General features: G+C 64.0%; 1 protein-coding gene across 4 annotated transcripts; it reads left to right on the top strand.

Annotated features, from left to right (window-relative positions):
• Positions 1–1,540: 1,540 nt before the first annotated feature.
• Positions 1,541–10,775, top strand: EPN3 (epsin 3). 4 transcript variants are annotated; one of them, XM_026090421.1, is made up of 10 exons: positions 1,543–1,891; positions 2,503–3,158; positions 3,848–3,966; positions 5,892–5,975; positions 6,317–6,424; positions 6,590–6,674; positions 6,940–7,260; positions 8,221–8,331; positions 8,886–9,107; positions 9,296–10,775. In XM_026090421.1, exons 2-10 carry the CDS (start codon positions 2,588–2,590, stop codon positions 9,616–9,618), a joined length of 1,944 nt encoding a protein of 647 aa, XP_025946206.1. In that variant the 5' UTR covers positions 1,543–1,891; positions 2,503–2,587; the 3' UTR covers positions 9,619–10,775. The 4 variants fall into 4 exon arrangements, with proteins under 4 accessions (XP_025946210.1, XP_025946209.1, XP_025946206.1 ...); XM_026090423.1 differs by lacking the exon at positions 1,543–1,891 and adding an exon at positions 1,931–2,148; XM_026090425.1 differs by lacking the exon at positions 8,221–8,331 and having other exon boundaries at positions 1,541–1,891.
• Positions 10,776–11,140: the final 365 nt, after the last annotated feature.

The following is an 11,140-nucleotide window of genomic DNA, read 5'->3' on the forward strand; positions in this document are numbered from 1 at the left end:
CGGCCCCGGCCCCGGCAGCGCCCCCCGAGCCGCCGGGCCCCGGCCCCCCCCGCCCCGGCCCCGCACCCTGGCACGGGCTGGCTCCCGGGTGGCTTTTCCCTGCCTCTCCCTCCATTTCATGCGCTGCTCCTCCCAGCCCTGCACCTGATTAACGCTTAAGCAAGTCTCTTATTTATTTATTTATTTACTTATTTCCCTCCCTGCCATATTCCCCCTGCCCTTCCTTATCCTTCTGCTCTTTCTCTTTCATTTTTCCTTCTTCTCTTTTCGGAGTCCCCCCCTGCCTTGGTGCCACCCCATCCTCTCCCACTCCCCCTTCCCTGTTGTCTCCTGCCTCCCTCCCCGCCGACGTCCCGCAGTCCCTGCTGCTGTGACCCTGGGCGATGGGGACCTGTGCTCGGACCCGTGTGTCCTTCTCCCACCTGGCAGCCTCCTGCTCAAGGTCACTGCAGTAATTCCATATGAGCTGCCTGGTGCTGCCGCCTTATCTAACCGCACAGCTTCTGTTTCACTGCCTTTATATTCTAGGGGATGCTGTGTTCGATCCAAACCCGTCGCTTTTAACGCTGCTGGCAGCGCTCCAGCCAGGGCCACGCTCCCTCCCTGCTGTCGCCCCCAACCCCTTCGCCCTTTCTTTCCGTTTCCTCCCATGCAGACTTCCCAGGAAGTCTTGTAGTGGATGAAGTCCAGTGTGGATCATGTCTCTGACTGGAACAAGCAGTGCCAGAACCTGGCACGCTGGGCCTGGGGTTTCTCCCGCCAGGAGACCTGTTGCGAGGCGGGAGAGAGCGTTCTGACCGAGATGCTCATCACCTGSAGCTCCCGGGTTGGCGGCGCCCCTGGAAAGCGCGACTTTATCGCCTGCTGGGGCGCTGGCGACGAGCAGAGCCCGGAGCCGAGTCCTGGAGGACTTTGCTGCCTCGCTGCCCTTGGGGCTCGTGGTGCCGAAGGCGTTTCCTCGCCCCAGGGGCCGTGCGYGTGGCCCTCCGCGCAGCCAGCTCTCCCGGCGGGCTCCAAAGGCCGCGCTGGCGGGCCGTGTTGCGAAAGGGAATCGATACAGGGAAGTGTCTCGAGAGAAACTTCCCCAGCCCCGTGAGCGTGGCGGTGCCAGGCTGCCGCCTGACTCACGCGTCCGCCGCGCGCCGGCAGGGTGAAACCTCGCCGGCGGGGCCGCCTGGCCGGAGCAGGAGGTGCCCTGCCGGCAGCGGCGAGGCCGGACCGGTTGCACGGGTTGCGCAGGAGCCGTGAGTGACTCGTGGGCACGTCAGCACGGCCCTGTTCCCAGCCCGGCTCCGGCGGGCGGTCGGAGGTGTCCTGAGCTTGGGAGAGCTCTGCGTCACCGGAGCCTGGGCACGGCGCAGCGGCTGCGTTTCAGGGAGGCGCGAGGCTGGGCAGCGGCGGTGGACGGCGCTAATCGCTCTCCGCACACGCTGCTGCGTGGGCAAGATAGTCCTCTGCCCGCACGCGTTATCGTGGATGGGGAGTTTTGTTGCTGATGCAAAGGCAGCTCGGGAACGGCCCCAGCTTCCCGGCCCCACAGCATGGCCACGTCGAGTTGCGGCACCAGGCAGGTCCTGGCTCAATATGCCAGACTCGAGCCTTTACTTACCCCTCTGCTAAAACAAGGGCATGTTTCAGCAGCTGCTGCCCTTGCCGGGAGCTGGGCGCGCAGCGGGCTCCGGTGGGATTCAGGGCGCAGGGCTTTTAGGGGAGGGGGTGTACTTTCCCCACCCCGAGTCGCTGGCCTGCGCTTTGGAGCTGGCGGGTGGCTTCCAGATTGAGCGACACAGTGCGAAAGCAGCAGCGCGCGGCTCTGTACGCGCGGCCTGTCGAGGAAGCCAGATTACCAAGTTTGCCTGAAAAAAAACTATCTGAGTAGCTGCGAGCACTGGTAAGTCACAGCAGGCTCTGAGTCACGCTGAGGTTTTATTTTTGAGCTGCAGGATCCTCACCAGCACTGAGGAGCCTTGGAGCTCCGGCAGGGCCATGCGTGRCCGTAGCTGGCCCTTCCGGGGGTGCAGCGCAGAGCAGAGAGCCCCCGGCCCACTCCGCGCTGTTGGGAGGGCTGAGGGGGGACCGAAAATGAGCTTTGCTGGGGCTGCGATGCTGAGAAAGCCTAAATCTGGAGGAAGGAGCTGCCGTTCCCAGGTGGTTACTTTTAGAAGCAGAAATGCAAGGAAGAATCTCATCCAAATCTTGTTGCAGAATCCAAGGCCAAATCTCTCAACAGCTCTGGAGTGCTAAATATCAATTTTCTATAGGATTTTATTTCTTTCCCCTTGAGCCTCCTCCCCGTGGAGCACGCGCACCCCACGTGCCTTCGGGTGAGCGTTAGCGGCACGGCAGGGACGCGGCGCCAGCTTGCAGGCTCCATCTCATGCCCTAGTGCTGCACGCCTCTGCCTTGAGAGCTGTCCCCAGTGCGAGCAGAGGGCGTTGGGGACGGGTCTTCGGTTGCTGGGGACGGTGCTGACGTCTCTGTCTGCCGCTTCCTCCGCTGCAGGCGCTGGTGAGGCTGTGGCCGTGAGAGATCCTCTCTTCCCTGCCGTTTCTCCCCGCGGCTGGTGGGCTCGCGGCACCGCGCAGCCATGACGACCTCCGCCTTGCGCCGGCAGGTGAAGAACATCGTACACAACTACTCGGAGGCGGAGATCAAGGTGCGGGAGGCCACCTCCAACGACCCATGGGGCCCCCCCAGCTCCCTGATGTCGGAGATCGCGGACCTCACCTTCAACACGGTGGCCTTCGCCGAGGTCATGGGCATGATCTGGCGGCGGCTGAACGACAGCGGCAAGAACTGGCGCCACGTCTACAAAGCCCTCACGCTCCTGGACTACCTCATCAAAACAGGGTCGGAGAAGGTGACCCACCAGTGCCGGGAGAACCTCTACACCATCCAGACCCTCAAGGACTTCCAGTACGTGGACCGGGACGGCAAGGACCAAGGCATCAACATCCGGGAGAAGGTGAAGCAGGTCATGGCGCTGCTCAAGGACGAGGAGAGGCTGAAGCAGGAGCGGGCGCACGCGCTGCAGACCAAGGAGCGCATGGCCCTTGAAGGCATGGGCAGCGGCAGCCACCAGCTCGCCTACGGCCGACGCGCCTCGCCATACGGCGACGACTACGGGCGGGCACGGGGCTCGCCGTCCTCCTTTAACTGTGAGTACCGTGGGGATGGGCGATGCGGGGTCGCTGGGCATTGGGGAGCCCGAGTGGAGCCCATGCTTGCGGCCGGCAGGAGACCTGCGTCACCTTTCGGTTTAGTGCCTTCAGGTTGGAGAATTTCTCTGGCTGGCTGCTGGTGGCCTTCACAGGGAGCTGGGCTGGCAAAGGGGGTCTTTCCAGTACAAAAGCAGGGATGGGAACCAGTACAGCACCCACCCAGTGCCCATCGCTCCCTTCAGCCTTTTGGGGGATGTCCAGCCTCCCTCGCTCCATTAGCCGCATACCGAACTCTGCCGGTGATGGCAGTGAAGCCTGGCACCATCCTTCTCCGTTGCCGGCACAGATTTGGCTGGGCGAGTGGCAAACCCCACATGCGGCTGCTGCTGGCAGGTGCCTCTGCTTCCAGCTGGAGCCTGGCATGGGGGTGCCAGTGGGGCCCTGGCGCGCTGGGAGCCAACTGGCAGCCCAAAACCCAGGAGCTTGTTCATAATTGCATGCTCTAAGCTTGGGATATTTCCCTTGGGAAACCATGCTCCGGAGCTGCTGGGCAGGGGGTGGCATTCCCAGGGAACGGGGATGTGGGAGGACTRCAGGAAAGACAGATGGAGCCGAGGTGCTCCTCGAAATAACCCGGTCCAAACGCTGCTACTTCAGCCTTCAGCTTTCCCTCYTTTCTCTCCCAGCCTCGTCCTCGTCCCCGCGGTTCTCCTCCGACCTGGAGCAAGCGAGACCCCAGACCACGGGCGAGGAGGAGCTGCAGCTGCAGCTCGCCCTGGCCATGAGCCGCGAGGAGGCTGAGAAGGTAGCGTGGGCTCTCCCAGGGCCGGGGTGGTGGGGCGGCCGGGGATCTGCCCTGCTCTGAGCGCCCGCGGCACCTTGGTCTGTCTCTTGGCCGTGCCGGGCGGCCGTGGCGAGTCAGCCTGTTTGGAGGAGGATTTATTGGGCTGCCCGAGCCCCGTGCATGCACCTGCGACCTTGCCAGGCTGCTCGCGCTGTGCCCTGCATCCGAAATCACGAGCAGGCCGGTGGAAGGAGGCACAGGCTGTCTGTGCTCCCCGTCCTCCTACCAGCGGGGATGACGGCAGGGCTGGCATCGATCCAGGCACGCAGAAAGCTTCAAGATCCCAGAGTGAATCCAGAAAATCCCCCCCAATTCACATGACTTCCCCCCCCCCCGCCCCCAACCCTGGCTGCCCGCTTCCATCGAGGCTTTCTGGTGCAAGCTCCCCCGTTTCTGTTGCCGCCCTGTGCAGGTTTCGGGAGGCGATACCTGCCGCAGCTCCTGTTCGCGCGGTGGGTGCGAGGGCCAGCGGTGTCCCCGGGGCGAGGGGCTGTGTGCCGGCGCGGGGGCTCGTCGAGGCCGCGTGCTGCTGGGCACGCTCCAACTGCAGCTGATCGTGTAAAACTAGGCTATAAGGAGCGCTGGAAAATACTGTAGAAAGTGGCTCACCTCGGCCAGGAGGAGCTGAGTGGAGATGAGCCTGGACAAGAACTAACTGATTTTTGTTTCCAGCATGGTCATTAAGGCAGCAAACGTGCTGCAGACCCTGGGCAGGGAATACCTTCCCTCGGGCCTCTCCCCGCTGTCCTATCTGTTGACCACGTCCCCTTCTCCAGTGGGGACGGCTTATTTACACGAAGGCTGAGATTACTGCCGGCTGGCACGGCCAGTCTGGAGCACACGGATACATGTGCCAGGCAGGACAAAGTCGGAGAGGGACGTGGTCACCAGAAGGGCTGCCTGGCTGGGCGTCCCACCGCGGCACAGGCAGTGTCCTTGGGGCTGGCACCAAGCCCCAGCAGCACTGCGTGCTGGGTTGTGCTGTGTCAGGGAGGGTGCTTCGGAGATGGTGCTTACCGTTGCCCACCTTCCCCTTCCCGATGGCTCTTTTGGAGACTTAGGAGAATGTATATGCCTATATTTGTCCTGGAAATTGAGTATTTATAGCTTCCGCACGCTGCTGTGATGAGTGCTGTGGGAACATGCTCTTGACAGCTTGGCCTATTGCAGTCCATCTGGGCTGTGTTCACATGTGTGTGCACACTCGCATGTGCACGTACATGTGTGCACACCCAACGGCGTCCTTGTGGCCTCCTTGCAGCCCCAGCCGGCCCCACGTGGCGCAGCGATCAGGCTGCTGGCGTGGCGGTGCAGGTCCAACCTCTCCCCGGAGATGCTGCCTCAGCACCTGAGCGTTTCTGTCCTGGAAGAGGGGGGATGGAAAAATTCACATGGTGGGATTTGAGGCTTGGAGTTTCACACTGTCCTCTCCAACATGGGGTGGAGGAGCAGGCTGAAGGGAAGAAGGGGACATCTAATCGATCCGCTTTCTTCTGCCGACTGCTCAAGGTCCTCCTATGTTTGGGTGGTGCACCCAAAAGCCTCCTGAGGGAGATGCTGTCTGCCTAATTTATGGTCATCTTATCCTAGATGAACAGGCAAATGAAAGAGTAGGTGGGTAAGGGAAGGAGCTGGATTGCTAAATGTAGGGGAGCTAGATGGGGAGATGGTTCAAGAGAGTAGGGGCGATGGATGACGCAGGCAGAGGTGCCTGGCTGGGAGTCAGGGCAGCAGAAGCCAAGTGGGAGCTGTCTGAATAACCGGAGACGTGCTGCGCAGGCAGGCAAAGGGCCGCAGGAAAGGCAGCTGTGAGAACGGGGACGTCTGTTAGCAACCCCGCAAGCTGAGGTCAAGCTGAAATTTCACCCGATTTCCTCTGTTGGCAGAAGCCACTTCCTCCAATTTCCAGTACAGACGAAGAAAGGCAATTGCAGCTAGCACTCGCGCTGAGCAAAGAGGAGCACGAGAAGGTACCTGTGCCCTGCAGACCCAGGCGCTCCTCTCTCCTTGCACTCGGGCTTCTCTCTGGGGCTCTGGAGTACGAAACGCTGCGTAGCTCTGCCTGGCTCGGCGGCCCAGCGGCCGGCCCCACCGCTGCCACCGGGAGCACTCTGGCACCCGCTTTGCTTTCGCTGCTCTGGGGCTGATCGCTGAGTGCTCTTGTGGTGGGCTCGTCCTGAGAGGAGCCATCTGCTCGGATGCTGGGACTTTTGGGGACGCGGTGGCAGCTCCGGTGCTGGGTCTGTCTCCAGGAGAAGGTGCCTGCCGCAGGGTTGCTGGTACTCACCGGCACCATCCCTTGTCCCTGCAGGAGGTGAGGGCTTGGCAGGGGGAGAACTCCCTACTGCAGAGAGCCTTGGAGGAGACCACACAGGGTGGGGAGGAAGAGGAGGAAGAAGATAAGATGAAGAAAAGCCAGGTAAAGCCACTGTGGGCCCCGCTGGCCGCAGGGGGACAAGACATCCATCCTGTGGTCGCTGTCCCACATCCAACCTTGGGCTCCAGAGTGGTCCCACAGCTCTGGGCTGGGCTTGCAGGTCTTCCCCGGCCTTCTCTCACATCTTTATTCTCTTTCTCTTTGCAGTCCTCTATTATGGAGCTGGCAGATATATTTGGGCCGGCGCCAGTCCCTCCCAGCCACACGTCTGCCGACCCGTGGGATATGCCAGGTGGGGGCAACTCTTGGGCTCCAGAGCTTGGGACAGTGGCAGACGCCTCTGTCCCTTCCCAATTCCTGGCAGCTCAGCAGTAAGGACCTCCCGCTTCGCCTCCCTCTGCTGCCCTGTCCTTTCCTCCACGTTGAATGCTGGGGTGGTGCTGTTATAAGCAGTCCTGCTCTGTGGGATGCCACTCCGCCGGTCACATCCCCACTGCTCGGCGTCCCTCTGCGACCCGCGATGCTCCCCTCTTCCATGGCTTCCCTTCTTCTTTCAGATCTGAAACCCAAAGCGGAGCCAGCAGCCTCCGCCTGGGCCGGCGCAGCCGACCCCTGGGTCCCGCTCCCGGCCACGGCCGGGGACCCACTCTCCCAGGCGACAGTGTCATCCCACCAAACCTCCGCCGGGCCCTGGGATTTCCCCCCTGGTGCCTCCTCCTCCTCCTCTTCCTCTGATCCTTGGGGAAAGACGCCCTTGCCTTCTAGCTTCTCTTCTGCGGACCCCTGGGTACAGGCATCCCCACCCGCTCAGGCTTCTTCTGGTGCTACGTCGGCTGCCGACCCCTGGGCCACTGTCACTGAGCAACCTCCTAACCCGGGTAAGAGAGGCTTGTGGGTGCTTCGGGTTTGCTTGGGCCCGCTCACGGCTTTGACCATCGCTCCCCTTCTCCTGGACGTCCCAGGTGGCCCCGGCACTCCCACGGTGGCATGTCCCTCCCTTGTGTTCCCCCCATGGCCTGCTTCCCAGACCCCCTGCTCTCCTGTCCTGCAGCAGGACCTTTCTGCTGGCTCCTTGGCACGCTGAAGACTTCATGGGGCCTTTAGGCTTTATCGCTGCACAAAAGAGTCAGGCTGCTTTAATTAACCTGGCATAGTTAACTGAGCGCTCCTGCGGGAGCAGAGTAGCAGCCGCTGCACGGGCAGCGGGGTGACATCCCTGCCACTGACACCGCAGAGCGGCCCCGCTTGTTTTTCTCCACCCGAAACAGTGCCTGGAGAGCCCCCTCAGGCTGGGAGATAGCTGCCACGCTGCAGACAAGGAACTGGTTGTAGGAGAAACCCGTGTTACCGAGCTCGATGGTGCTCTCGCTTCCTCCTTGATATTTCCTCCATCCTCATGCAGATCCCGTTTGCACAGCCCTAAATGCACGGGGCAGTTGCCCTGGATTTTGGTCGCCGGGATGAGAGCAGAACCTGGCCCTGGGGTGTAAGTGCCAGTTCCCTGCTCAGCGTAGTGGTTGTTCGAGCCTTCATCTCGCACGGTTTCCAGCCCAGCAGACCTGTCCCCGCTGCGGCTGGGAAGAGGCCTGGCTGCTGCAGAGGGCCGGCATAAGGGCCGCGGCAGCACCGGCGCGGAGGGACGGGCACTGCAGGCGCCTGCCTCGGTCGGTGGTGCCTGTTTGAGACCAGGCTCCTGGCATGGCTCATCTCAGCCTCCCGTGCTGGTGTGCGTCCCCCCGCCACATGTCCTCCTTCCTGCCTCTTCTTCCGACCCGCCGCTCCCCTGCCCGCGCATCTCCCGCTTCCTCCCCTCCTCGAGTCTCTTCTCTTCCTCCCAGCTTCGGGGGGGGATGCTTTCGACCTGTTTGCAAAGCCGCCGGAGCCAGCCGAGCAGCTGGAGCAGGAGCATTCGCAGCCGCCCTCCTCAGCCAAGTCCAACAGCCCCGTTGGTAAGAGGCGGACGAGCCGGGGGACAGGGCAGGGGCCGATTTGGGCAGGTGGGGACGCTAAGCTGTCCCTGCCCACCGCAGAGGCGGCTGCTCCACGGCTAGCCACGAGTCTGGGCTGCTTGCAGTGCCTTTGCCTGCGTGTGCGTGGCTGTCTGCAAAAACCTTGTCCCCATGGGTGACCGCACGTGCCATGGCCTCCAGGTAGCCCCGTAGCCATGGGGGCAGCACCGGTACCTGCATGGGCCTCGGAGGCCCGGGGCTACGTGGGGCTGGTGTCCACATCCCTAATCCTCCCTGCCACCTCCCACGGTGGGTTCCGGGGACTCGGGCACGCTGGGATGTGCTGCAGTCACAGCCCGGCTGCAGAGAGGCTGTGATCTGCGGGAGACGTCACGTGCAAACGCCGAGGAAAAGCTATCGGCATCCCGCGGAGGGAAAGCGGCTCGGCGCCTGGGGAGGGGACGGGCATGTGGAGCGGGCAGCTGTGTCCATGGGCTGCCGCGGTCGGCACCACGCGCCCCGGGCCCACGCGGCTCCTCTCTCCTCCGCCCCAGAGCTGGACCCCTTCGGCGACCTGTTCCCCAGCACCAAGCAGAACGGGGCGAAGAGCTTCGACCTCGCCAACCTGGCGGACTCCCTGGCCGAATCCTGCAAGGAGAGGAAGGACTGTAAAACCCCCGAGGCTTTTCTCGGCCCCGCCGCCTCCTCCCTCGTGAACCTGGACTCCCTGGTTGCTCCCCCGCAGGCGTCCAAGACGCGCAACCCTTTCCTCTCGGGTAGGTCCCGGCGGCTCGGGGACGGCCCGGGGAGCCGGTGCGGCGCCGCCGCTCCCCGCCGTGGTGCGGGGCACCAGGCCGGACGTCTCTGAAAGCGCCGGCCTCCGCACCGGGGTGGAAGACGGGCGTTCGGGGAGGGAAGGAGGCCTGGGGGCTGCCCTGACGCCCTCCYGCCCTCTCCGCGGCAGGTCTCAGCACGCCGTCCCCCACCAACCCGTTCAGCGTCGCCGAGCAGCCCAAGCCCACGCTCAACCAGATGCGGACCGGCTCGCCCGTGCCCGGCCTGGCCGTGGGCGTCCCCGTCAACTCCATGACCTACAGCGCGTCGCTCCCGCTCCCGCTGAGCAGCGTCCCCTCGGCCGCGGCCCTCCCCGCCTCCGCCAGTGCCTTCCCGCAGGCCGGAGCCAGGCCCTTTCCCGAACTCCCCAGCAACCTGCCGCAGCCTTTATTGCCGCTGAGCGGCCCGGCGCCGCCGCCGCCCTCCCAAGGGGGGCTGAACCCTTTCCTCTGAAGTCTCTGGACCGGTGGCACGTGTAGTCTCTCTTGCCCCTTCCCTGGCTGTTACAGACACCCCGGCGTTTCCTCGTGCAAAGACCTTCAGGGCAACCGGTTCACTAGCTGCAACGGAGGATGCCTCATTTTGCAAAGTCCTATCCCAGCACCTGCCCAGGTCGCGGACAGAGTCAGCATGAATATCCTCGCTTGAAGCGCTAGAGAAGAGCCCGTTCCCGCATGGTGGGTAAAGGACGGCTAGGTCTGCCGGCGGCGCAGGGCGCTCGCGTGGCCGGCCCTCAGAGGCGCAGGGGAGGCGGAGGAGCCTTCCGTAAGGGCTCTGAGTATCTGGGCCCTCCGCTCCGGTGCAGCCGCCAGCCTGGCGCGAAGGGTCTCGAGAGCAGCCTCGTCTCCRCGAACCTCCAGGGTCGGGCCGCGAGGAGGAGGGACCCCGCCGCCATCTGCGCRGCAAGCACGCTCCTTCCGCTACGGCTTGCTGCCGCAGAGCTTGCATGGAGTTAGGGTCCGCCGGCTGCAGCACGGGATGTTCCTGGAGCCGGGGAGCATTTGGAGCTTTTCCCCTTCCGGTCCTTTTCCTTGGAAATCCTCTTCCCCCTCCAGGTTTCCACTTTCTCCTGCCTTTCTGCCCCCCCCACTCGGTTCCCCAGGCTGGTGCGCGCGCTCCCTGGATGCTACTCTGCTTGGGCAGTGCCCCCGTCCCTCTTGCTGCCGCCTGTAGCGTTCACCCCCCGGGCACTGCCCCGGCCCCGTGTCCCCTCTACGCTCGCTGGCCTCGTGCCCGTCCTTAACCCGCCTCGGACCCGCGGGGGGAAGAAGCCACGTTCGCAGGAGGTTTCCGCAGCCGAAGGGTTTCCTGTTTCCCTGGGACCAGCGCCCTTGGCGCAGCCGGCCGGTGTCAAAGCTGCCTCGGCCCCGGGGTCCGAACCCAGCAGCTGCCCGCATGGAGCGGGGCAAGGTGGGGGGCTGCCGCCGCGCCGGGCGGGGGGACGGGGAGGGCGCCGCAGGGTACAGTCGTTAGCGCTTCAATGCGTACGTTCGTTAGCACTTCTCTACAGCAGCGGCAGCACCAGCTCCACGGTAACAGAGACTTTGCGGCTATAACAGAACTTAGGAAATCATGAACTGACTGTAAAACAATAAAATATTCGAACGGGCCTTGGTGTGGAGCGTCCTTGTACCCCAGGGCATCGGCCCCAGGGAAAGCCTTTATTTTTTTCATGGGCGCTGGCCATCCGCCCGGGCTGGTGCCGCTGCGGCCGCGTCCCAGCTGGGGCCGCGCTGCAGGACGGGGAGGCGAAACGCCCCCAGGGCTGGTTCTGCTGCAGAAACCCCCCACGTGCGGCGTTGGCGTTGCTGAGCTGGTCGGGGTCCCCTCAGCCGGCGGGGCCGAGGCGCGCGGGGGCACCGTTGCYCGCCAGGCCCTTTTGGGCCTCGTCCCCGCGCGGCGGCGGGAGCAAGGGGAGGCCGCAGAGCCAGCGGGGCGGGGGGTCGCGGCACCTGGGTGCTGTCGGTGTTGTGGG

This window comes from Apteryx rowi, unplaced genomic scaffold (assembly GCF_003343035.1).
Source record: "Apteryx rowi isolate R43461 unplaced genomic scaffold, aptRow1 scaffold_86, whole genome shotgun sequence".
Classification (NCBI taxonomy): Eukaryota; Metazoa; Chordata; class Aves; order Apterygiformes; family Apterygidae; genus Apteryx; species Apteryx rowi.

What these genes read in the sequence shown, in the direction of transcription:
- EPN3 (XM_026090421.1), top strand. Translation starts at nt 2,588, where the DNA reads ATGACGACCTCCGCCTTGCGCCGGCAGGTGAAGAACATCGTACACAAC. An exon ending in GCCGCGAGGAGGCTGAGAAG is followed by an intron (nt 3,967 to 5,891) that starts GTAGCGTGGGCT and finishes CTCTGTTGGCAG; the next exon opens with AAGCCACTTCCTCCAATTTC. An exon ending in CGACCCGTGGGATATGCCAG is followed by an intron (nt 6,675 to 6,939) that starts GTGGGGGCAACT and finishes TTCTTCTTTCAG; the next exon opens with ATCTGAAACCCAAAGCGGAG.